This window comes from Fonsecaea erecta, assembly GCF_001651985.1.
Source record: "Fonsecaea erecta strain CBS 125763 chromosome Unknown Scaff3, whole genome shotgun sequence".
Lineage (NCBI taxonomy): Eukaryota > Fungi > Ascomycota > Eurotiomycetes > Chaetothyriales > Herpotrichiellaceae > Fonsecaea > Fonsecaea erecta.
The window spans coordinates 838,570-864,215 of record NW_017387246.1 but is presented as its reverse complement, the minus strand read 5'-3'; the positions used below and the strand labels follow the sequence as shown (position 1 = coordinate 864,215).

Below are 25,646 nucleotides of genomic sequence, written 5' to 3'. Positions count from 1 at the left end.
TTTTTGTGCAGTATATACTTTCAAAGCACCAAAATGAAGCCACGCAACAAAAGTGTGCGAGACTTTTGAGCGATTGTTTTTAGATAAAGCCACCATTTGGTCGTATGATCAATCACTGCCATGTGGATATCCAACAACTATTACTTACAATATATCATGTTCAACTGTTGTGGCTTTGAAATTTAGACCGCTACCAGAGCCATCCACAGGATATCGTAAATGTGTACACGTAGCATGGATGAAGTCGACGTTATGGCTATGTAGTCAGCCTGTGCAGCGATGTCGAGGATCCTCTAGAAAAATGCCAAGCAACGTTATACGGAGTTTTAGCAGCACCAGCAGCACTTAACGCGCTCTCTGGGCTGGCAACCCCCAGGCGCCAAGAAGTGCTAAGTATGAAGTGCGCCAAATTCATAGCGGCGCGAATTGACGCGCCGCAGCCTCGACAGACTGCGGAACCATATTCACATAGTGTCCGAGACACAAGTTCCACTAACTGACTGCCAGCCATGGAACTGAATTGTTCTTCCAGAGTTGAGTGCGGGCTTTAGCATGAAGATTTGTTTCTGCGATCACGACCTTCCCATTATGAGAGATCTAACATCTCGCTCATGCATACCGGCTCCAGTTAACATCACCAACCCTCACCTGGCACTGCTACCACAACTCCCGCCGTCATGGCAGAGTTCGTAACAGCCTTACAGTATGTTCACGAGGGAACAACTCATCTTGGCCGAAGTTGCACTCGTTAACATCTCTCGCATATAGAGAAATCCAACGCTTACCTCCTGGACTCCATCTCTTTTGCCCCCGGCAGAGCGACGATGATTTCGACAGATATGACGATGCACCAAACCCCGACCCCAATGACCCAGTCCGGTTTGCGAGAATCGAGGAGACAAAGGAACGCCGGAAAAAATTTGTATCGTCCCTCCAACTCCTCGCCTTCGACGGGCCAGAAAGTGAGCAATACCAACGTTTCATGTGGGAAATTTTGGAAGAAGCCTTGGGAAAATGTGACATTTGCATACGGGAGTACTACATTGCAAAAGTCGACTTGCTGAACGCTTTACGGGCGGACTATGACGAGAACGAAGTTGCAGTCTTCTTCGACCTGATCAATCGGAGGGATGTCCAGCGGATAATCCAGGGACTCGACGGCGCGGATCAGACTCTGCGGAATGTCCCAGAACAGAAGAGGGGCACTGCGGTCTTGAATCCCAAAGATCTTCACGCCTTGTTTGAGGCACTCGCTTCCCAGGCTTTCCTAGACAATGAAGATCAACTTCAGGCCCATTTTGATGGGCCCTTCAAGATGATACAGACGAAGAAGTCGCTGAAGACGCGGGATGTCCTTCCTGCCGCCACTCAATTTCTCTTTGACTCTAACACAGTCCGAGTGGTGTGGGCAAGTTCGATTTGGATGAGACTCAGTCGACATCCCACGGATCTTGAATGGGATTGGGCTGTGAAAGACTACCTTCAGAAGAAGCTTCAGACAGCATCCGATCCTCACGATGTTGCGAAACTGTGGGGTGCTTTGAACCTCATTGTCCAGAAGCTTGACGACCGATTGATCACGTACAAACTTTTCGATCTCCACCCGAACATATGCACAACAGCGCTGAATCACTTGGCCAAGCGGACAACCGCCGTGCCCTCTATTCTTTCGACTCTCAAACAGATCTTGGACAAAGCTCCGGATGCATTTTGGCAGGCTATGGGCTCTATCTCCTCGCAGACAATCGTTGAGCAGATCTTTGCAAGCCCTTCGTTTAACAAGGACCTCCAGGAATCTACGGCAAGGGCTGGCGAGTCCACCCCGAATGTCCTGTCTTGGATCATTTCACTGCTGGAATCACTCAAGCCTGCCAATCGGCCGCCCGCTTCACACACGCTCCTCAACCAGCTATTCGAAAGAATTGATAATGGCTCCCTCAGCCTTGCAGCAAGAAGGGCATGCTTTGAGCAAGCTGTAAACGTGTTGCTAAAGACCGTAATGAGTTTTTCCGGTGAGGAAGAGGACAGCCAACGTCCAATCGAGCGGTTGGTCTATCTTGACACATTAAACCTGGTTGGCCATCGTCTAGACGTGATACTTCGACCTAGAGACCTGGCTCTTGCCGGATCACTGCAGAAGGACACTCGGGAACATGTTGTGAACCTCGTCAAAAACTCGATCGCCTTGGAATGTAAGTGTCTGAAGCTCGATTTTGAGAATCTCACCCGCAACGAATCCCATGGGCAGGACTCGAGTGCCTACACTCCAGAGATTTGGACCTCTGTCATTGACAATCTACGGGATGATGATCACCCGCTGTCCGCTGCGGCACTGATAGGGATCATGTCTCTTCCTGGTCTGGAGCAATTCCGCATCAGAGAAGGCGACAGCAAGGCAAGAGAAAAAGAGTCATACAACGCTATCTTCGAAAAAGTAAACCAAATGGTCAGCAAGCTGCTGGAGCGCATATCCGAATTCCAACCATCCCATCTGGACTCCCTGTTCAGACAACAAGATACGAGCATGTCTCTAGTAGCCGCTCTATTCTCACCACATCAAGAGATATACCAAGCATCTATTGCTATGGTCAAAAATATCAGTGGAGAGTCAGGCCGGAAGGAAGCTCTCGCCCATTTGATCACCGCTTTTCTCGGGACTACCATATATGGTATTTGCTGGTTGTTCAGGCGAGTGGCCAACTATAAGACGTTTGCCTCGGTGCCCAGAATGCTGAAGACAGGAATGGAAATCCTTGATGTGCTTTGTAACCCAACAGATGGCCTCTTACGACGCATGGAGCTCTCTGGTCGAGACCTTAGAGCTGTACAGAGCTACTGGTCATACCAATGGATCGCTCTCAAGACCATATATGGCTACACGGAGCGCTGGTCCATAGAGATGCACAACAAGGATCTGATGAAGGAGGTCTGCCGCGACGCCATGCAATATGCTCAACAGCTCTTCCATGAATACGACCTGTATGCGAGCGTCTTGACAAAGCCAAAGCCTGATAAAGCTGACGAGGTTCGAATGATCCTGCTGGACTCGGCTAGCGCCAGTGAGAAGAATATCGGATCACCCTTGAGTACTCTCGATACCATGTGCAAATGGCTGAGACTGAGAGACGAGTATCTAGTTGACACACTAGTATCACTGATCTGCAACATGCTGTACCAGCTCAAACGGCTTCGGGCCGTGGTGACCCATAGTCAAGGTCTCGCATACGTGGAAAATGTGGCGACAGGAGGCAACGTTAGAACTATGCTCTCAGCCTCGCAAAAAGCTAGATTAGTACGGGCTCTGGAAGACTATTTCGACCGCCAGATCGGAAGACCAGCCATCAAGAAGCAAGCTACACTTAACGTGGAGAAATGGACCGACTCAGCTGCCGCCTCGAGAATATCCACCCCTGAGTTTAGGGACCATGGCGCTGATGAATTTGGAGACGACGAAATCGCCGATGAGGACCTGATCGAAATCGCGAGCAAAACCCTTGATACTCATAAAGCAACTGTCACAGCCACGGACAAGAAGAAGATCAAATCTCTCCTCTTACAGCAACCGCCTGCGAAAGCGAAGGCCGCGCCTGTATCCACAATCGACATTCAAGCAAAGAAGGCGCAGGAAGCGAGGACTTTCATCGAGAACCGGAAGCGCGAGGAGGCTGCCCGAAAACTCCGTGACAAGGAAGCTGCTCTTAAATTGAAAGGCAAAACCGGAATTGGTGCTCAGACGAGTGGTCAAGGCTCTGGACTTGCTGGGCTGGGTGTGGTAGGCAAGGATCATTCGGCCGGTCCAAACAGTCTCATGGTGTCCAGCGAGTCTGAATTCGATTCAGATTCAGATGACGAATTGTTTGGTATCCAGCCGAGAGATCCTACGGTTCGCGACCGGCTTGGACAGAGCAAGCCCGTGCGGGCTGGTCCTGTGCGGAAGATCAAGCAACAACGGACCCAGAAGGACATTCGTGCTCGACTTGCTCCCGATCTCGGCGATTTGCACCGCACGATTCTTGGCTGGGATTTTTTCGCGGAGACAGATACGCCTCCCAATTCAACCAAGGAAGACTACACCCTCGTTACAGACACGTTTCGAACTGCACAGGACTACCAGAAGACGTTTGAACCACTTCTGCTCTTAGAAGGCTGGCAGAGTTTTCGTGCGGCACGGGAGGACGGCAACTTCAAAGCCTTTGAGGTCAAAGTTGCCAACTCGCTGATCGTGGACAGCTTCTTTGAAATTAATTCGGTGATGTCTTTCGCGGAAGGTAAGGATCTCGGCATTGGAGTCTCGGACGTTGTTTTGTTGTCAAAGGCAAGCAGACCAGATCAAGACCCTAGCGAGCCACACTGTTTAGCCCGGGTCAAAGAGATATTGAGGAAGAAAGGAGAAGTCCAAGTTGTCTATCGGGTGAACGCAGCAAACAACCCCCTAAGATCATTTCTGAACGACAAAGCAGTGGTTTATGGTGTACAAATTCTGTCGCTGACACCGTTGGAGAGAGAGTATGGTGCACTGATGGCATTACAGTACTACGACCTGTGCGGCGAGATAATCAAGGCTCAGCCGTCTCCCATTCTCGACTATGCCGAAGAAGTGCTCCAGCCGATTAAGGCGACTTACGGTGTGAACTTCGCGCAAGCCAAAGCTGTAAAGTCCGCCCTTGACAATGACGCCTTCACTTTGATTCAGGGTCCTCCAGGCTCCGGCAAGACCAAAACCATCTGTGCACTCGTGGGTGCCATGTTGACGGGCTTCGTCAAGAATCAAAACAACAGTGCTGCAAGATCGAGTGCAATTCCTGGTGTATCACGGCCACCGGCATCCAGCAAGAAGATCCTGGTTTGTGCTCCCAGCAATGCAGCCGTTGACGAGTTAGTGATGAGATTCAAAACCGGGGTTACAATGTTGGACGGGACACTCGAAAACATCTCAGTCGTCCGCTTGGGTCGCAGTGAAGTGATCAACAGCAATGTCAAAGACGTTACGCTTGAGGAACTGGTCAATGCTAAGCTCAGTGCTGCCGCACCCAAGGGTCCAGGGGAGGACATCCATGGATTAATGATGCAGCATAAAGGGGTCTCGGAAGAACTGAGAAATCTCCGTGACTCAATTCAAGACCGGCGAGGCAAAGGTCAAACAGTGCCCACGAGCGATGAACAGCTGATGGACGCGCTTCGACGGAAGCAGAACGGGCTGGGCAGCAGAATCGACGAGCTGAGAGAGAAGCAGAACACTGCATCTCGGGACGTGGAACTCAGTCGAAAACGAATTCAACAGGAAATTCTGGATTCGGCACACGTTCTCTGCGCGACTCTGAGTGGAAGCGGACATGAACTATTCCAGGGCCTCAACATCGAATTTGAAACTGTCATTATCGATGAGGCTGCACAGTCAATTGAGCTGTCGGCATTGATTCCTCTCAAATATGGATGTTCAAAGTGCATCCTCGTGGGAGACCCGAAACAATTGCCACCTACGGTTCTATCGCGGAAAGCGGCCAAATTCCAATACGAGCAGAGTTTGTTCGCCCGGATGGAGAACAACCACAAGAAAGACGTACATCTCCTGGACACGCAATATCGTATGCACCCAGAGATCAGTCTCTTCCCGAGCAAGACATTCTACGACTCTCTGTTGAAGGATGGCGCAGATATGGCTAAGCTTCGCCGAAGACCGTGGCACCACAGTGAGATTTTCGCGCCTTATCGCTTCTTTGACGTCCAGGGCATGAGCCAAGCCTCAACTAAGGGGCACTCGCTGGTCAACGTTGCCGAGATCAACGTCGCAATGCAACTGTACAGGAGATTGACGACAGACGTCCACAAATATGACTTTGCTGGGAAAATTGGCATCATCACTCCATACAAAGGACAGCTGAACGAACTGAAACGGCGCTTCAGGGATCAATATGGCGAAGCTATCAACTCCAGGATTGATTTTAACACCACAGATGCTTTCCAAGGCCGAGAGAGCGAGATCATCATTTTCTCTTGTGTCAGAGCTTCAACCCAGGGTATTGGTTTCTTGAACGACATTCGCCGTATGAACGTGGGTCTGACCCGTGCCAAATGCTCACTTTGGGTTTTGGGTAATTCGCAAGCACTAATGCAAGGCGAGTACTGGCGAGCCCTGGTCACAGATGCCAAAGCCAGGAATTTATATACCGATGGCGACCTTGCCAGGCTGCTGGGCCGGCAGCTGTTGACAGATGACATGATGAAGGACGATGTCGAAATGCTCGACTACAGTGAATCGCCTGCTGAAATCGTCAAATCTTCCACCATGGCTGCAAGACCATTTAGTAACAAGACGGAGTCGAAAGAACCATCCCCAGCACCCAGGAAAGAACCGAAAGACGCATCTCGACCAACCGGTCCCTCAAATCAAGCTGTCCCGACCCCTTCCAGGCCAGGAAGCGCTCTCTCCAGGCATTCTCCAGCGTCTTCGGTTACTCGACCAGAGCCGAAGCGGCAGGACTCGGCACAATTCGGGGGAAGGCGAGATCTCGCCAGAGCCGATATCAGAACCGAACCACGTCCTGCCGAACCGCGGGAGAAGGCGCTGGTGATGAGGGTTGATTCCAGTGGATACGATCCTTCGGGGGGCGCCAATGGCCTCAACGACCTCCGTAACTGCACAATATGCGGATCCTATGAGCATCGCACGGCCAACTGCGACAATGAAGAAGCTCTGGCTGGGTCAATCGGGACCTGCCATAGATGTCAGTACCCTGGTCACACGGCCGTAAACTGCACTGAACCTCGATGTATCTCTTGCGGCGAAGTAGGTCATGCCACCGATGACTGTACGGCATCTCTAAATAAGAGACTCGACAAGGCGCAACAAGAGAGGGTGCGGAGAGAAGAGATCCGGTATGGTGAAAGAAGAGACAGAGCACGCCAGCATCGAGCCGAGAAACAACTTGGTGAACACGGCGCGCAGATTCCCGCCGTCAAGAGCTCAGTCCCGAGTCTGGAGACCAAGAGAAAGCGGGACGAGTCCTCTGGCAGCGAGTCCACGAGAGCTAAGGTACCGAAAGCCATGCTCGACAACAGATCTGCATCTGGCAAGGTCAACCCAAACAGAGAACCGTCAGCTTTGCCTCCGAGACCCGAACGGCCTCCGCGAACGGGACCAGCGGCTCTTCCACCAAGACCTCCCGGTGGCCGTCCTCCTGCGATGACGACCAACGTACCACCGACGGTGAGGAAGAAGAAGACCAACGCTAATGACATGTTTGTGAAACGAAGATGAGAGCAGCCACGACCTTTTCAGTCTCGCGACCCAAGTGGTCATGGTGAAAGCACGACTCTGGCGCACACATTATGTGCAGTTTATTTTAAACACACTGTACGTTTCAAGAAAGAGGAAGCTGGTAGACTTTTTCTACATGAGAGAAACTTGGGAATGGCTGGATTGAACTTGCGGGTTGTAGCGCGTTGCGCTATGAGGCGTTTTTGTATAACAGTGTAGCATATGACAGCGCGGAGCACAAGATGTTGATAGACATCATCATGGACGGGAAAGCACCAGAGCTGGAGCGTCTGCATGGCAACGGGCGTTTCGTTTTCAGACTCCCGCTACGAGGCCAGAATATGTCCTGAACAACAGCCCTGAGGAGATCGGGCATCACGAGGCCTCCTTACAAGATAGTCAGTTGAAGACCGAGGATCCGAGGGTAATCATGCTGCATTTAAGCGGTCGAATGACTACGAGTTGGCAACATCTTTGTGGCTTGGATTAGCAGAAGAGGGATAGATGTCGTTCCTCTTGTGTTTCTAGCAGCTTCAAACACCTTCGCAGGATCGTCATCTAGCAAACGAATGAGGGTTAAAAAGAGGATATGAATCATCTGCCAAACACAGTTCTCGCAGAAGAAGTTGACTTGTTCTCTTCCCCTTATTCATATGTCCAGACTGAGACTGAGGATTTAAGTACGAGCCTTCGCACCCGCCTGTAGTGCATCCTTCAGCGCTCCTCTCTCCTCGACCGTCTTTGCGACCAAGTCCCCGACCTGGGTGTTGAGGGCTGCAAACCCTTTGATCACGCCCAGCCGGTCGGCCTTGCCGAGCTCCTGGCTCATCTTGTACTTCCCTTCCAAGCGGGTGACGTGGACCTCGATGCCGATGATGTTTTTCTTGAGCAGCTCGACGTAGCGTTCGGGCGCGTCGGTGACGTTCCACGGCCTCTCGTAGCCCATGATGGTCGTCTCGGCGTGGTGCGACAGGTCGCCGATCTGCTGCTGGAGGAATCTGCCCGTTCCTTCCAGGTGAGTGTCGTAATGCACGATGGCAGTTCCGTACGCCTGCACCGCCGAGTAGTTCCACGTCGGCACTACCTTGCCTGTGGCGGGCTTGGTCTCGACGTAGAATTTGGGCGTCACGTAGTGGTGTACGGGGCCGCTGAAGACGACCGAGACTTCTTCCGTGAGACTCTGGGTGCCGTTGTCAGATATACTTTGCTGCTGCTGGGCGGCAGCTTCGATCAGCGCCTTGGACTGCGGATTTTGCCGGGCAAGATGCCCACGCAGTCTGCCTAGTTCTGTCTCGCTCGAGTCATCTGCGACGTCGAGGACCCACGGGATGTGCGTGCATTGTATCGTCGGAAAATTGGGCGACGAGAGAGACGTAATCAGAAGGCCCAAGGGATTCTCCCGTATAAAGTGCCGGAGGACGGGGATGTTGAATTCAGCGTGGGCGGCACGCAGGTACATGGCTGGTTTCCGAATATTTAGATGTCATAGAGGGGAGTTATATGTCAACAGGTGCGTATCATGGCAACATATAGCATAAACTTGGGGTTGTCTTGAAGAGGAGGACTTAGTGCACGCCCTACGATTAGCATTTGATAACAGAATCCGCACGACGCTGGCCCACAGAGCGGCGAGAACGATGGCGTTCTCGGCTGTTTGGTCTTATCTCTTGGACCTTTTCCTGTATGTCCCCTTCGAATAAGGCTCCTCCCTCAATCAATATATATACAAGGGGTATGGTCGACTGTTCCCTACAAGTTGTAAGTCAACCGTGGTACGCCAGCACGTGACTGGACAAGGCTGAACTCCGGATTTCTTGGCATATTTTACACTTTCTCGGCATAGCTTCCACTTTGAGGGTATGGCGGTAATTGTTGAACGTGTCCTCTGGCATCGCAGCCAAATTGCAAGGTCACTTTGAAGCTTTCAGGAGAAACCGTCCCTCCGTCTTCTTCCCACTTCCTCTTCCCTCTAGGATCCTTATTCTCGCCGCTCCTTTGGCTCATCTCTTGCTTCCCTTTCTTCTCCTCGGCAGCCTGAAGCTGTTTTACGGTGTACTGCAACCATGAGTGGCCGTGCGTGTTCTCTTCCTCCTCTCCGCACTTTCAATGGACAAAATTGCTAACCCACCTCCCAAATACAGTCCGCTTCCTCGACCTCATTAAACCCTTCACCCCCCTCCTGCCGGAGGTGGCGGCTCCCGAATCCAAAATCCCCTTCAACCAGAAGTTGATGTGGACAGGAGTAAGAGCGCACCCAAACTCGAGAACCCACGCGACAGATGGCACCCATGGACAAGTGCTGCGAGACTAACAACTGGGTTGCGATGGACAGTGTACACTCCTGATTTTCTTGGTCATGAGCCAAATGCCCCTCTACGGCATTGTCTCGTCCGACACTTCAGATCCCATCTACTGGCTGCGTATGATGCTGGCCAGTAACAGGGGAACGTTGATGGAACTGGGAACGACACCCATCATCTCCTCGGGGATGGTCTTCCAGGTATGCGCGAATAGCTCCTCCGTCGGCTCAGCAGCAGGCACTAACTCATGTGGCCCTGTTAGTTGCTGGCTGGAACTCATCTCATCGATGTCAACCTCGATCTCAAGTCGGACCGCGAATTGTACCAAACCGCCCAGAAACTCTTCGCCATCATCCTGTCTTTCGGTCAAGCCTGCGTTTTCGTCCTCACCGGTCTATATGGGCAACCAAGCGACCTCGGGGCTGGTATCTGCCTCCTCTTGATCGTCCAATTGGTGCTTGCTGGCTTGGTGGTCATTCTCCTCGATGAGTTGCTTCAGAAGGGATACGGTCTTGGGTCCGGCATTTCGCTCTTCATCGCCACCAACATCTGCGAATCTATCATCTGGAAAGCCTTCTCTCCGACGACGGTTGACACCGGCCGAGGCAAGGAGTTCGAAGGCGCCGTGATTGCCCTCTTCCACCTCCTCGTCACCTGGCCCGACAAGACACGTGCGCTCCGCGAGGCCTTCTACCGCCAGCACCTTCCAAACATCATGAACCTCTTGGCGACCTTGACCGTCTTCGCAGCCGTCATTTACCTCCAGGGCTTCCGGGTCGAGATCCCTGTGAAATCCTCTCGCCAGCGAGGCATGCGCGGCTCCTACCCCGTCCGTCTCTTCTACACGTCCAACATGCCCATCATGCTGCAATCCGCATTGGCGTCGAACATCTTCATGATCAGCCAGATGCTCTACACCCGCTTCTCTGATAACTTGCTGGTGAAGCTCCTGGGAACCTGGGAACCCAGAGAAGGCTCGTCCCAGCTGTACGCGAGTGGTGGAATCGCCTATTACATGTCCCCACCCCTCAACTTCACCGATGCGCTCCTTGACCCCATCCATACGGTCATCTACATCACTTTCATCATTGTCAGCTGTGCGGTCTTCTCCAAGACGTGGATTGAAGTTTCTGGCAGTGCCCCACGCGACGTGGCCAAGACCCTCAAGGATCAAGGACTAGTGATGGCCGGTCATCGTGAGCAGAGCATGTACAAGGAGCTGAAGAGAGTCATCCCCACGGCTGCTGCCTTCGGAGGTGCGTGTATCGGGGCGTTATCCGTGGCCAGTGACATGCTTGGTGCGCTCGGAAGCGGAACCGGGATCCTGCTGGCGGTCACCATCATCTATGGATACTTTGAGATTGCGGCCAAGGAAGGAGATTTTGGCCAAGGACTGAAGGGATTGATTGGTTAGAACCTTTGACAGGTTTTGAGCAGTTGAGCTTTTTCATACACAGGCTTGTTAAAGAAGCGAATAGGACCAAAAAGTGCGCCCTGTTTCTGCATAGCAAAAAGGTTTTAGGGTCGGGAGGGTTGGGAATTCACTCAGACGACGACAGGCCTAAGGTGAAAGGGTGGTTGGGGGATTGCAAGCGAAGGAACGAACAATACTCTCCATACATCTGGTCTGGTCTGGTCTGGTCTGTTTCTTGGGCTGTGGTGTATGTTGCTTGTATAGTACAGACTGACTATGACTGGCTACTTTGTTGTCGCCCAACTTACTGCCTTGTTACTTGCTTGTTGTACTGTGTGTATGATGACTTCGATCGACCTCTCTCTCTGTGTCTCCCTCTGTCTCTCTGTTACCGCCTATCTATGCAAAGAAAGAATGAGGACATTCAAGGCCAACCTACCTCCCTACCTCCCTATCTACCTATCCACGTACTCGTGACAGTCTTGCCCATCTTACATGTATGTAAGGATAACTTACTGATAGAGAAAATGGATGTCAGGGATACACAAGTCACTCCGTTTCTGTGTGTGTTGTTTGTTAATTGATTTTGTGATAAGAATAGTTATATATATATAAGTATATGTACTCCCTCCCCCACCCCTCTTTCTCCTCCACTCCTCCTATCTACATACTGTGCGGTGTAGAGAGAGAGATAGAGAGAGAGGTGTAGAAGCAGGACAAAGCCGGGGCGACGAAGCTCTTTCTATTGCCTGCTCTCCCCCTGTCCTACCCTGCTGGGGATTGGCCTTCGCAGGCAATCTTTTTGTCCGTGTTTGATCCGTAATTACGTCCACTTGGCGTTTTCTTCTCGGCTCCAATGTAGTTAGTTCATGACCGTTTTCTCCTTTTTTGGTCTTTTGACACCGTTCTCTGATGGTTCTCCGGGCTGTATTTTGTCCCCCTACGTGCGATAATCCCCGTTGATGGTGACGTACTCGTGACTGAAGTCGCAGGTCCAATAGTATCCCTCTTCGTGGCCAACCCCGAGGTCGACGTCGATGATCAGGTCCTCGTCCTCCAGCAGCCGGGCGGCGCGCGCCTCGTCCACGGCCTGCGGCTCGCCGTCGACCAGGAGCTTGAGCACGCCCTCGGCCTTGGACTTGGAGGATTCGGCGGGCACGAACGACACGTGGGTGCGGGCCGGGACGACGGACTCGGTGGGACTCGCGAGCGCGATGTTGGGCGTGTACCCGATCGCGCAGAGGATGCGGCCCCAGTTCGCGTCCTTGCCGTACAGCGCCGTTTTGACCAGCGGGGAGCGCGCGATCGTGCTGGCGATGGCCTTCGCGTCGGCCTCGCTGAGCGCGTTGCGCACGTGGATCGTCACGAACTTGGTGGCACCTTCGCCGTCACGGACCACGAGCTGCGAGAGCCGTTGTGCAAACGAGGTCAGGATCCTCGACATGGCCTGGTAATCCTCGCTGATGGCGGAGGAGATCGTGGGTACTCCGTTGGACGACGAGGCGAAGGCAGCACCGTTGGCGAGAATCGCGACTGTGTCGTTGGTCGAGGTGTCACCATCGATGGAGATGCAGTTGAAAGACTTGTTCACCGCCGTGGTGAGCAGGGACTGCAGTGCTCCCGCGCTGATCGGGGCGTCGGTGCACATAATCCCCAACAGCGTGGCCATGTTGGGGTGGATCATGCCGGCGCCCTTGGTCATGCCGGCCAAGCGGTACTCGACACCCTGGTGTTGGGCACCAGGCAGGGTGAAAGTGGTGGACAGGAGCTTGGGGAATGTGTCCGTGGTGCAGATGGCCTTGGCCGTAGTCAGCCAGGAGTCGTGATCGCTACCGAGATTTTGGTACGCGGTGGGGATCTTGGCCAGGATCTTTTGGATGGGGAGTCGCTGGCCGATGACGCCTGTGGACATGACGAGGCTGTTGGCGTCTTCTGCGTTGGACGATGATGATGATGGCTGTTGGAACTGGGCAGATGCCGTCTGAGACATGGCCCATGCGTCGTCCACGCCTCCCTGGCCCGTGACGGCATTGGCACAGCCCGAATTGACGATGATACTTCGTAGTCCGGCGCCGCCGCGCTTCTCGAGTACGGCCTTGCTCACCTGGACCGGAGCGGCTTGGAATTTGTTGGTGGTAAAGACGGCGGCCCCGAACGCGGGCCTGTCGGAGGCGATCAGGGCCAGGTCGGGATGAGACTTGTTGGCCGGCTTGACGCCCACGTGGGTTCCCGACACTCGGAAGCCTTTGGGGTAGGTGCCGGACGTGGGCACATATTTCACCTTGGACGCTGGGACGGTCGCGTCCACGGGTGCCGAGTAGTGTCGGACGAATGTCCGGATGGCTGAATGGGTGGTGGAAGGGCGTATAGCGGACGCCATGTTGGTTGCTGTAGACTGAGACTTGCACGAAAAGACACCTCGAGTATGACCCTCTGCGTCTCCTTCACGAGGTCGAATAGAGTAACTCAGGAGAATGCCCACCACTTCTTCAGCTTCAACTCATACGTACCGGTCGGTGGCTTTGTCCTTATCAATGGCCGAATCCCGGATACGGGGGAGGTGTATATAACGTGTGAATCTCGCCCACGGGCCGGTGTGACTATGTCGATACCCCCAGGTCAGAGATTTCCCCCAGTTGCAATGTCCATACAAGTCATTCCGTTTCGTTGGCGAAGCATCGAGGCGAAAAAAGAAGAAGAAGAAGAAGAAGAAGAAGAAGCCAAAAAGAAACGAAGGTGAGTCAAAATATAGTGTAAGTGGTAGAGGAATCCACCGACCAATCAGCGTCGCCGGTTTGCGGAGCGGCAGCAAAACGTCGCGTCGCGCAACTGAAGAAACAAAAAGAATAAGAATTGTCAAGTGATATATTCAATCAATCGCTTTGACTGGCCATGGTCCTGTGCACAAGTTCTCTCTGTATCTAGATCCCTTCACTCCTCCGCCATGGCGAAACGAAAACACCCCGATCCTGAGGCGGATTCTGTCGTCGAAGTCCCAAGAGACACCCCCTCCCACACCCCTTCGAAGCGCCGGAGGAAGACGACAGGTGAAGAGGGGGCGGCATTCACCAATGGAGACCATGACAACGGAAGCCCCAGGACGAATGGCACACCCAAGCAAGATGAGACACCCTCGAGAAGAAAACGAAAGTCTGCCGTCCAAGACCTCCAGGTCGAGGAGGATCAAGACGAGGGCAGTCCTACCCCAAAACCCAATGGTCGCACCCTGTTCTCGACTCCGACTCGAGGTAAAGGCGGAGCTGCAGCTACGACACCTTCAAAGTCGGCACGGTCAAAGGCAGACAGATCTGCGAAGAGGAAGAGTGCGCGACTGCTCGCTGAGGGCCAGGACGGCGACGAAGACGAAGACCTGGACGGACAAGAGGCTCGGTTGGCGCGGAAGATACTTGAGGAGGAGGAGGGACACGACGACGACGATGATGAGGACACGGACAGAGATGGACTGGGCGAGGATGATGTCGAAGCCATGGTCGACGGGAACGAGGTGGACAACACACCCTCCAAGAAGACCCCCGGCAAACGAGGACGACCCAAGGGCGCAAAGTCCCGACGCTCACCCACCCCCGAGGGCGACATCCCTCCTGAAGAGCGGTACTTCTACCAAACCCGTGCCGGACCTCCTCAAGTTTCGGGCAACAAGTTCAACTCGGTCAAACTGCTCACGCACGAGGAGTACTTCGAACAGATCTCGTCGTGGCGCGACCCCCACGAACCGGAAAAGGCGTATTTGATGAAACTGCACGCCCGGTCGTTCCCACAATGGCGCTTCGAACTCGCCGAGGGGTTTGGTCTGTGTCTCTACGGCTACGGCAGTAAACAGCCTCTGGTCAACCAGTTCGCCGAGTACATGTACAGCAAATGCTGTCCCCCGCCTCGCATCGTCGTCGTCAATGGCTACGTCCCCAAGCTCAACCTGCGCACCATCCTCAACACCATTGCCGCGGCCGTGGCTGAGACCGAAGACGACGCGATTCGCCTGGTTGGCCAGCCAGAGGAAATGCTTGATACTCTGCTGTCCCACCTCACCGACGATTCTCCTTCCTTGCAGCTGCTCGTGATGGTCAACTCCATCGACTCGTCTTCCCTCCGCCGTCCGTCCATGCAATCACTCTTCGCCCGCCTCGCGGCCCACCCTCGCGTCTCCTTCCTCGCCACGTGCGACACCCCGACCTTCCCAGCTCTCTGGAACTCGTCCCTCCTCGACCAGTTCAAGTTCGTCTTCCACGACTGCACGACCTTTGCGCCCTACGCGGCCGAGATCGGTAGCGTGGTGGACGACGTCCACGAACTCCTGGGTCGGAAGCGGATGCGGGCCGGCGGGAAGGAAGGCATGGTGTTTGTGCTGAAGAGCTTGCCCGAGAACGCCCGGAACCTGTATCGCCTGCTGCTCGCGGAGATCCTGAGCATTCTCGAAGACGGAGGACCCGACGGCAACGACGAAGAAGAAGTCGCACCTTACAACAACAACAGCAACAACATCAACGGGGGCGGGGCAGATTATGAAGAAGAAGAAGACGACGACGACGACGACGACGAAGAAAAAGGAAGACGAACGAAGCGGAAGAAATCACGCAGAGGCACGAGCAACAAGAACACAACACCCGGCGCCGTCCCCGCTACCCGCAGAGAGGCAGGTTCCGGCGAGGACGTGGGCGTCGAATACCGCACGCTCTACCGCAAGGCGGCCGAGGAGTTCATCTGCTCGAGCAGCATGAACTTCCAGTTCCTGCTCAAGGAGTTCCTGGACCACCAGATGATCACCAGTCGGCGGGACCCCGTCAGCGGCGCCGAGGTGCTGGGCGTGCCCCTGGCCAGGGCCGAGATGGAGGCTGTCTTGGAGGAGCTCATTTGATGAGGTCCTGAGAAGGAGGAGGAGGAGACGGAGGAGATGGGGAGAGGATTGAGACGGTTGGTGGGATATATGAGACAGGGGAGCTACCAGGGCATTCAATGGATGGATGGGTAGAACAGCGAGCCCTGCACAACGGAACACGTCTAGATAGATAGATCTACAGTATAGCCGTGGGGGGTAGCTGGCCGTCTACCCACCTACCTACCTGAATACCAGATTGCCTGAATACCTGAATATGTAGACTCATATATACATAATAATCGGGTCTGTCCATCCGCCTGCTGAACAGCAAGTACTTTGTGGTTGGTTGGTTGGTTGGTATTGTTCGTCCGGATTGCCTAACTACATACACGCTGTAACTCTCCGGATATTGATTTTTATTGTTCATTCAAGTCCCGGATACTCATTCTCATCCTCATTCTCATTCTCCTGCTACGGCAAAGGTTCCTAATCATCCATCCCACCCACCCAACGACTGATACAGTACAGATACAGTGCGGATGAAACAAATCCAATTGACCCTTCAATGCCCAGAAAGAAACCCCATTTCGGTTAGTTTAGGTAAGAGAGAGAAAGAGAGAGAAAAGCGCCAGGCGCATAGACTTGTGGAGTGCATATGCAGGTATGATTGTGATATGGTACGGGATGGTAGATGTATGTATTGTAGACGCCGACCGCCGGTGATGCCATGCATTCATTCATGTTTTGTTTTCTGTGCCTCAAGCATGTGCCCGCAATCCACCCCCCAGTGGTCAATGCTGGTCCTCGTCCCTTGTGCTTCTTTGTCCCTGGTCCTCGTCGGTGTCTGCCCTTGCTCGTGCTCTTCGTAACCTCCTCGATTCGAATGTTTTTGGTTGATCAGATCCGTTTTCGCACCTCCGTGATAGAAGCAAAGACAGAAAAGAAAAGGCTCCCCGTCTTTATCTATCCCAAAACCATGCAGTAATGTGTGCGTGCGTGTCCATCCTCTTGCCCAATTACCATCCCCGCACGGCCAGCTTGTCGCCGTCTTTCATGCTACTCACGTTGATGCCCACCATGGCCTCGCCTAGGCCTTCGGAGCACTGGGCCAGCACCTTTGCGTCGCGGTAGTGCGTCGTGGCCTGCACAATGGCCTTGGCTCGCTGGGCGGCATTGCCGCTCTTGAAGATGCCAGAGCCGACAAAGACGCCGTCGCAGCCCAGTTGCATCATGAGCGCGGCGTCGGCGGGGGTCGCGATACCGCCGGCGGCAAAGTTCACCACGGGCAGGCGACCGAGCTCGGCGGTCTGCTTGAGGAGGGCCGCATCGCAACCGATTTCCTTGGCCAGGGCTCTCAAGGCACCCTCTCCCTCTTTCAAGGCCGCCTGGGCCTTGGCGATGTCGCTCTTGACCGTCCGCATGTGCTTGACTGCCTCGACGACGTCGCCGGTGCCGGCCTCGCCTTTGGTCCGGATCATGGCGGCGCCCTCGGCGATCCGTCGAAGGGCCTCACCCAAATTCCGGCAGCCGCACACGAAGGGTACTCTGAAACCCGCCTTCTCCACGTGAAAGGTGTTGTCCGCGGGGGTCAAAACCTCGCTCTCGTCGATATAGTCCACTCCCAGCGCCTCAAGGATCTGGCACTCGACAAAGTGGCCTATCCTGGCCTTTGCCATGACGGGTATGGTCACAGCGGCCTGAATCTCTTTGATCAAAGCCGGGTCAGACATGCGAGCGACGCCGCCCTGGGCACGAATGTCGGCAGGCACACGTTCGAGGGCCATGACGGCGCAGGCGCCGGCCTCCTCGGCGATGCGGGCTTGTTCCGCATTAACCACGTCCATGATCACGCCGCCCTTGAGCATCTGGGCCAGGCCGGCTTTGACTGTGAAGGAGGGGAGGTCGCCATTGGAGGCGGCGGAGGAGGAGGTCTGAGGGACGATGGTGGTGGATGACATGTTGGAGTTGTCGTTCATAACCATAATGGGGTAATGAGCTGGTGGGAAGTGTGTTGGTTGAGGAAGAGAACAACACTGGTCGAGGCGAGAGGGATATATCCGGGTTCGGGGTGACGTGGGATTTCAGGAGAACGGCAGGCAGCTAGGTGCTGTAGGACTATAGGTTCTCTCCTAATTCAGAGGAAATGTCCAAAGGAGGAAGTTGAGAGAGAAGGGACGTGAAGGTGTCGACGGAGGCAAAAAAAATAAAATAAAAATTTCCCCCGCGGGACTGAGTCACCACCAGAAAATCAATGGAGATTTCGCACCCCCCACCACAGACCGAGTCTGGCCACCACAGTGACGAGTGACAGAGTGACAGTTCGGAAGAGGACAATGCGACCAAAGAGGAAAAAGAGCAAAAAGAGGAAAGTGAGGAAAGTAACCTCGCTCTCCGTGTAGCTAGATACCGACCAAGTGATTAGACAAAAAGCAAGATGGCAGTGGTGGTGTGGGATGTTATCAGGAGATAAGACAGGAGACGAACTTTTACTTGTAGATTTGCCTGCGCCCTGGGACAAAGCAACAGCTACTACAGAAGATCAACAGGAGTGACCGTGCAGCAGCATTCTAGATTCCAATGACTCTGCATCTGGGGAAACCTGAGAGAAAATTCTGCCCCGCGGCGACGATGGCCGTCGGAGAAGTCACCCACTGATTGCTACTAGCGGCGTGGCGCTAGTGACTTAGTACATGCTAGTAGCAGGATAATTGCCTTAGCGGGAACCAGCTCGGATAACAGCGGCAACTGCAAACCATCCCCGATAAGAGCGCCACGTGATCCGATTAGTCATCCTGCACAGGCCTCATCATCATCTCCGCACTTGAACCGAGCACGCCGAGCACACATGGAGGAGAAGGAAGAAGATTTAGCAAAGGAAGAGGAGGAGTAACTCGTACAGCAGACTCGTCATGGAGCAAAATAGACCGACCGACCTGACAGACCCAGACCTCACCTGTGCACAACACACCATGACCTGACCGAGCTTGTTTGCTGCTGCTGCTGCTGCTGCTTCTCCTCTCTTTCACTTCTCTCTCCGGCAATGACCAGCACCTTGGGCTTCTCGATGCGTTGCTCAGATGCTGTGCCCATGCTGTCCTCATCATGTCAGTCTCTCAACAGACGACCATACACAGCCCATCAACTCCGTCCCTTCCTGCCAGCATGCAGCCACCCGCCTCAACCTCCGACGAGCTTGTCTCCCTCTCCTCTTCCTCCTCCTCCGCCCCTCCACCTCCATCGTCAACACCGACACTGATATCGCTGCCCGACTTGCCCGAGGACGTCTTTCTCTTGGTCCTGACCGGCCTCTCCGCATGGGACGTCGTGTCCTGCCAGCGCGTCTCCAGATCATGGCGTGCCGCCTTCTCCAGAGACGAATACATCAGATTCGTGCTGCAGTCTTACCCCCGCGCCCGCGAAGTCCGGGCTCTGCCACCCAGCACTCTCCATCTACACTCTCCGTGCCAATCACAAAGCCCGCCGGACTGGAAAGGGATCTTCGCCGCGGTGGCCTCCCGCTACCACCACCTCGCCCGGGGTACGGCCAGAGTCGTCGACAGGTACCCCATGGCGCCGGTTGAACAATTAGGCGACTGGTTCCCCGTGGGCCAGTGGGATTACCACGAAAGCCAACCCGGAGGTCGTCTCTACTACGAGACCGCGGCCAGCCATCTGAGTCGCATCGGCACCAAGCCTTACCTGTTCAGACCGACCCTGTGGTCCTACGACGACGGCCTTCTGGTGTATGCACCAGCCGAGTGCAACGAGGATGGCTACTTTCCGCAGATCCTGGCCCTGTTGGATGTCGAGACGGGCCACAAGTATCCCATCCCCTTCGACATTCGGGGCAAGATCATCCGCAATCTCCGCCTCAAACACCGCACCTTGATCGTCGAATGGGCCGAGAAAGACCCGTTCCACAATCTCAACGCAATGGAGCAAGTCAACCGGCATTTCGCGAATTGTTTCGACGTCCGGCGGACCAATGAGGAAGACCAGGCATGGGAGGTGACCTGGCGTTCAGAATGGAAGATGCATTTTCTGGGCCTGCCGCCCAATTACCATGACCGCTTCTTCTCGACCCACAATGCTACCCATTATGCTGTATATTTCTGGCAGCCCAACCGGAGCATGTACACGGGGGATGAGGAGCTGCCCATCGAGTCGCTCTCGGTCTGGGACATCTCTGGCCCTTCGCCGTATAGACCCTCCGCGGACCCGTCTGGGAAATTCCGCCCGGCCGGAAAACCCGGGCCCTATATTGTGTCCAGGTTCTCCTTCACCCAGATGGACCTCTTTGGCATCCGCCAGCGTGCCAGCGTGGCCTTGATGTCTCTCCACCTGGACTCGGAGACCCTCTCACTCACGGTGCGCGAAAACGTGGGCGTGGCCGGCCAAGGCTACTTCGACCCGGCGGAACGGCTGTGGTGTGCGAAGACCACGACCTTCCCATTCCTCGGCGAAGGACCTCGACTGTTTCGAGAGTGGGACGGCAACCTGCCCCCCTACCGCGGCCACTGCAGCATGGAGACGGCCGACGTGGAAGAGAGCGAGCGCTGGTTCCTGCCCATCATGGACGTGGTCGACGCCGAGGCGGGTGTCCGCCTGAGCCTGGTCGAAACGTGCTTCTCGGGCCAGAGCGTGGAGAACCGGCTGGTCGTGCGCATGAAGGTGGAGGCCGACGACAACAGAGACTTTGCGGCCCTGGAAGAAGCCACCCTCGGCTGGGCCACCCTCGACGACGACTTGACCAAGGAAGTCTCCTTCATGGGCCGCATCGCCGGCAACGAGCGGTGGCTGATCGGCCAGAACGAGCGCATGGAGATGGTGGTCTTGAAGTTCTGACCGGGTCGCCCACCCTCTTGTAAATAAATCACACCTACCCCACCACACATTCTCAGACACAGCTATCTATCTTTTTATGTACATACATCATACCTGCCTGCCCGGCTCGTACAGAAGGGTACCGGTACCGGTACGGCTGAGAGTAGATTCCGCCGGCATATGCAATGCAAGAATCAAGACCGGACCGCTCGAGCCACCAACGACCCTGTGTAATGACTCCCAGTAGGTTGCATCCGTGTTGTTTCTTCATCTTGTTCCTCTTCTTCTTCGTCGTCTTCTTCTTCTCCCTGTAAGTTCTCTAGACCTCTAAGAAAAATAAATGCACAAGCCGGGAGGAGTGTGGGTGGGGGGAAGAAAGAAAGAATTAATGGAGTCGGATTGAATGAATGATTGATTGATTGGAAGCGAGAATGGTGTTGAACGGCGTCTATCTATCTATCTATCTTTATATCTATACATACATGATTGGTGACTAAGTATTATAGATGATAAATGCCGATGAACAAGTCCCTCTGTCTCTCTTCTTGCTTCCTGCCCTTGACCACTTATCCTTGCACCTATCCTTGCATCTATCCTTGCACCTATCCTTGCATCTATCCTTGCACCTATCCTTGACCACTTATCCTTGCTTCCTATCTTTGCGTCTTGGTGTCCTTCTCGCTATGCTAAAGTCCATACAGAGCAGACCTCTCCCAAGGTTTTCAATGCTTGGACTTTGTTTTTCTTTTCCTTGCTTTCCCTTCGCGGAACTGTCGAGGACGTGTTTGTTTGTCTGTCTTGGCATGATTGGTGTGATTGATGACTTGTTGTCGGAGGCAGTTGGAGACGGCGGCGTAGATGGGGCGGTGGGATGACAACGATATTGTCATTGTGTTTTTCGATTGCTGGAGGAGAGGGCAGGTCACCTGGCTTTGGTGTGGTTGACGGGCAGTGTGCGTAAAGCTCAGGGGACTTTGGGGAGCGATTGAATAAATGCTTGACGAAAGACTGACGGCGGCTTATGTTGCAGCGTAGATAGATGATCATGTGGATGGTGGCAAGATGGTATTCTGTAACATGGGGTTACAGGTGATTGAATTGGTTTGAGGAGGGTGGGATTGGCCACTGGACATTGAATAAGGATGGAACGATTGACAGGTGCAGGGCGTTTAGATTGTGGTTTATGTGGCAGCAACATGGCGTTCCTCTGTCACTGGCTGGAGTTGAGGTATATGCTCACGCGTTGTTTTTCATCCGGGCGAGGGAGTTCCAACCGTCGAATGAGGTTTGTGCGGTGTGGTGATGGCGACACCAATAGTAGCAAGATGCATTGTGTATAGTTTGACAGAGTAGGTTGTGGGGGTGGAGCGGTTTGGGCTTGGGTTGTTTGGAGGGTTGGATTGCCTGGACGTCTGAATTTCTTGGAGGTGTTGAGTGGTTTGCCGGTCCAGAAGATTGGATTATGTGGAGGATTGAATTGCATTGAGGTTGAGTCAATTGGAGGTTGCGGTGTTTGGAGTTTTGGATTGTTTAAGGGATTGAGGTGTTTCGGGGTTGAGGTGTTTAGAGGATGGATAGTTTAGAGCGATGAAGTGTGTGGGTGTTCCATTGTTTATAAGGATGGATAGTTTGGAAGCTGATTTGTTTGTAGGTTGGAATTGTTTTGGAAGTTAATTTGATTTGAGTACGCATATCAATTGAACAATCGACAAGCCTTGAGGAGCGGCACAGTTGACAAGTAATCGGCAGCGATATAGCAGGCTTGTCACACAACAGCGTCGATGCGGAGGTATATGCCAGACTATAATTGGCTTGTCGAACGGAATTGAATTGCCGACAAGGTTCCATGCAGCGGCATTTGCGCGCAGTGCTCCTTTGTCACATTAGGGCATCAGCGTTGAAGTTGATGACATGTTTGATATCGTGGGTGTTGTATTGGGATTTGCGTTGACATTCCCATGTAGCAGTGTTGCAAACAACGTTCCTCTGTCACATGAGGAGTTTTGACCTTAATATTTGAAGTTGCAATGGTCCTCTCTCCCATGAGGAGCATTGACGTTGTGGTGGATAGTAAGGTTATAATACTCTTCTCTCCCATGAGGAGTATTAATAACGTGGTAGACGTCGAGATTACTATACTCCTCTCTCTCTCACAAGGAGTATTGATGACGTGGTAGACGTCGAGGTTGTAACGCTCCTCTCTCGCATAAGGAGCATTGACGTTATGGTAGATAGTGAGGCTACAATGCTCCTCTATCCCATGAGGAGCATTGAAGTTGTGGTGGACATCAAGTTTGGTTTGGTTGCTGGAAGCCCAGCAGAGTTTGACAAGCGAGTGTATTCGAAGCAGCAGTATAGATAGCAGCAGTGTACATAGCAGCAGTGTACATAGCAGCAGTGTACATAGCAGCAGTGTACATAGCAGCAGTGTACATAGCAGCAGTGTACATAGCAGCGTAGATGGCGTTTGACAAGCGAGTGTGTTTGAAGCAGCAGCGTAAATAGCGGCGTAGATGGCAGTGTAGATACCAGCAGTGAGATCTTTCCAGGCAGCCTCTTGAGCGAAAGTGTGGATGCATATGAGCATTCTGAGAGAGGTCAATGGTCTGACGACCAAATGAGTGTCCATAGATTGATGTTGCTTTCTGATTTGAGATGGACGGCAGCGACAAGAAGGTGATCAATCGTCAAACAAGAGTCGAAGTCGGTATTGATTGGCAGGACTGAATTGACTCGATTTGGTAATGAGTGATGAAAGTGAGCGACAGTGGTTTGTAGCGAGCGATTGACATAGACGTAAACCAAGGCTGGTGTAAAGAGCGACAGTGACTTGTAACGAGCGATTGATTAGATGTAACCGAGATCGGTGTAAAGAGCGATATAATGTCTTTGAACCGCGCCGTCAACGCCTTGCGTAAACGAGTGTGTGTGGCAAGCTCAGATCGAGTCGCACTGCCACTGTTGCTCTGGCTTCTGATGCTCTTGTCGCTTAAATAAAAAAAAAACAGACTGGCAGACCTGGGACGTATCTTTATGCAGCCCGAAGGCTCACATCCAACAGGAGCGGCATCTACCCAGCCGAAGCCAGTACGCACGCATCCGGAAGGTGACAGAGCTCATCATTAACTTGACATTGATACGCCAGAGGTCGTGAGATGTCATGCTGTGTGACTCAGTAACCGGGACATCGGCCGAAGCTTTCTCACAGTCATTACTGGTCTGCAACCGTCTGTGACCTGACGGTAGATAGAGGTCCAATTCTGCGAGGCAGTCTGGGGGGTTACCGCTGTTGTCAGACGTCGGCGTCATGCACATTTGGCCGCGGTGCCCACTAGTTCCATGTTGTCCACCGGTCGGACAGGTGTCCACGCCGAGGGCGCGGAACAACCCGTGGGAGGGTTGGCGCCGGCGACACAACAGGAGAGGAGGCAGGAGAGGAGAAAGGAGAGAGAGGGCCGAAGTCACCTTCCCAGAGTTCAATAGGAACCTCTGAGAGGGAGCAGTCGAAGGTCGACGTGCTCCCGTGCTTGGGTGGCTTTCGTAAGATCTTGCGAACCCGCCTGCGGATTCTCAATTTCAGGAAAAACTTCTTGAGAACCCAGCAGGAGTTGCTGGCCAAGATCGAGAGATAGGCGCCCATGATGCTTGTCAAGCGGGCGAGAGAAAGGGAGAAGGGATGCTGTGGCTTTGTTAGCAATAAGTCAATTTGCTGATAGAGTACGCCTCATTCTTACTGATGGTAGTAGCTGCTGTTGCTGCTGAGGGTAGCGCTGTTGCTGTTGCTTCTGCTGTTGCTTCTGCTGTTGCTTCTGCTGTTGCTTCTGCTGTTGCTGCTGCTGCTGATGTTGTGTTGTTGTTGTGTGCTCCTGGAACACCTTGTCAGTCAAACATATAACAGTGTTGACACTTGGGGGTACTCACGAGTACGTGTACTGTCGCGGGAGACCAGAAGCTGTTCTCAATGAACATCCTGGATATTTATGCCTGAAGCTTCCATTGCCAGATCAACTCAGGGTCCTGGCGGTGAGCAAGCCCACTGAGTGAACCAAAGGATCCCTTCAATGGCAGTGGGGATGTCGTCGTCGATAAGACCTATAACGAGGCTGAAAGAGGGCGTCCCCTGACCTGTCAAAGTTAAAGTTCCATCACGTTGGGCACCACCAGCCTCCTCGTTCACATCAAAAGTAAAAGCGACGGGATCCTGTACAGCAGGTATTTTTCATTCCAGGATTGAGACCTATCATTGAGCATGATCCAGGATTCGGCAGGATGATATTCGAACATTAGCTGTCCTGAAAATTCTTGCGGGTGGGACCTGAACGCTTGGATCGGTTTGTACCACTGACACATAGGAATGGCTGAAATGAGCCTTCCTGAAGCTTCCCTTTGCGAGAATTTCTGTATTGAAATTTGTCACACCTGTCGAGCATTTCACTTGGGACAGGCAGCATCAATGGACGTCTGGTCCGCGAGTCCCACCTTTTTCCGGTGATCGAATCATGAATTCAAGGCTGGCCTTGACATGACTGTACTGGATGCCATGGAAAGCTCGACTGAATTTGTTTGACCAATACAGCTACCGCATAGAGTTCTGTATTTCGAGGTCTCCTTCTGCCTCCACAAGGCTGAGTTGAGAGTTTGGATCCATACGAGTATTCATGCGATTTACCTGCGTTCATTGACATGATCTTGCGCACACCCAAATCAAGCCAATCCCAGTCCACGAGCAGAGTTCCAGCACATTGCTGTGTCACACTTGAAAGTGTGTGATCCATTCATTGCGAGAAGCGTTTGGGGCCGATGATGTCCAACTTGTGATCCGAATGAGAAACCGGAACATTCCGCCCCAGCTCCGAGAACAGGTGCGTTGGTGACTGGTAGGTCGACAGCCTTGGGCGAAGCGTGGGTACCATTTCTGAAGGATACTAATATGACCACAATCAACTTGTTGTATGGCTTCAGTGAGGAGGTACAATTGAGCTTGGGGAAGGTATGGCGAGGCCGGCACCCACGTGC

The 25,646-nt window shown here is 53.4% G+C and overlaps 8 protein-coding genes across 8 annotated transcripts; 4 read left to right on the top strand and 4 right to left on the bottom strand.

Moving 5' to 3' along the window:
* Positions 1 to 677: 677 nt before the first annotated feature.
* On the top strand, positions 678 to 7,258 carry AYL99_03557 (hypothetical protein; the record flags this gene model as incomplete). Its single annotated transcript, XM_018835071.1, has 2 exons — positions 678 to 703; positions 769 to 7,258. 2 exons carry the CDS (start codon positions 678 to 680, stop codon positions 7,256 to 7,258), a joined length of 6,516 nt encoding a protein of 2,171 aa, XP_018694721.1.
* A 676-nt stretch (positions 7,259 to 7,934) lies between these two features.
* AYL99_03556 (transcriptional regulator) lies at positions 7,935 to 8,717 on the bottom strand (the record flags this gene model as incomplete). The annotated part of the gene is made up of 1 exon (XM_018835070.1): positions 7,935 to 8,717. The coding sequence occupies one exon, from the start codon at positions 8,715 to 8,717 to the stop codon at positions 7,935 to 7,937; it is 783 nt and encodes a 260-aa protein (XP_018694720.1).
* A 604-nt stretch (positions 8,718 to 9,321) lies between these two features.
* AYL99_03555 (protein transporter SEC61 subunit alpha) lies at positions 9,322 to 10,972 on the top strand (the record flags this gene model as incomplete). Its single annotated transcript, XM_018835069.1, has 4 exons — positions 9,322 to 9,331; positions 9,400 to 9,500; positions 9,591 to 9,758; positions 9,821 to 10,972. The coding sequence occupies 4 exons, from the start codon at positions 9,322 to 9,324 to the stop codon at positions 10,970 to 10,972; spliced, it is 1,431 nt and encodes a 476-aa protein (XP_018694719.1).
* Positions 10,973 to 11,912: 940 nt separating this feature from the next.
* Positions 11,913 to 13,352, bottom strand: AYL99_03554 (glutamate N-acetyltransferase/amino-acid acetyltransferase; the record flags this gene model as incomplete). Its single annotated transcript, XM_018835068.1, has 1 exon — positions 11,913 to 13,352. One exon carries the CDS (start codon positions 13,350 to 13,352, stop codon positions 11,913 to 11,915), a length of 1,440 nt encoding a protein of 479 aa, XP_018694718.1.
* A 564-nt stretch (positions 13,353 to 13,916) lies between these two features.
* On the top strand, positions 13,917 to 15,845 carry AYL99_03553 (hypothetical protein; the record flags this gene model as incomplete). The annotated part of the gene is made up of 1 exon (XM_018835067.1): positions 13,917 to 15,845. One exon carries the CDS (start codon positions 13,917 to 13,919, stop codon positions 15,843 to 15,845), a length of 1,929 nt encoding a protein of 642 aa, XP_018694717.1.
* A 977-nt stretch (positions 15,846 to 16,822) lies between these two features.
* Positions 16,823 to 17,764, bottom strand: AYL99_03552 (pyridoxine biosynthesis protein pyroA; the record flags this gene model as incomplete). Its single annotated transcript, XM_018835066.1, has 1 exon — positions 16,823 to 17,764. One exon carries the CDS (start codon positions 17,762 to 17,764, stop codon positions 16,823 to 16,825), a length of 942 nt encoding a protein of 313 aa, XP_018694716.1.
* A 1,204-nt stretch (positions 17,765 to 18,968) lies between these two features.
* AYL99_03551 (hypothetical protein) lies at positions 18,969 to 20,651 on the top strand (the record flags this gene model as incomplete). The annotated part of the gene is made up of 1 exon (XM_018835065.1): positions 18,969 to 20,651. One exon carries the CDS (start codon positions 18,969 to 18,971, stop codon positions 20,649 to 20,651), a length of 1,683 nt encoding a protein of 560 aa, XP_018694715.1.
* Positions 20,652 to 23,961: 3,310 nt separating this feature from the next.
* On the bottom strand, positions 23,962 to 24,599 carry AYL99_03550 (hypothetical protein; the record flags this gene model as incomplete). The annotated part of the gene is made up of 3 exons (XM_018835064.1): positions 23,962 to 24,309; positions 24,365 to 24,496; positions 24,552 to 24,599. The coding sequence occupies 3 exons, from the start codon at positions 24,597 to 24,599 to the stop codon at positions 23,962 to 23,964; spliced, it is 528 nt and encodes a 175-aa protein (XP_018694714.1).
* Between the last annotated feature and the right edge of the window lie 1,047 nt (positions 24,600 to 25,646).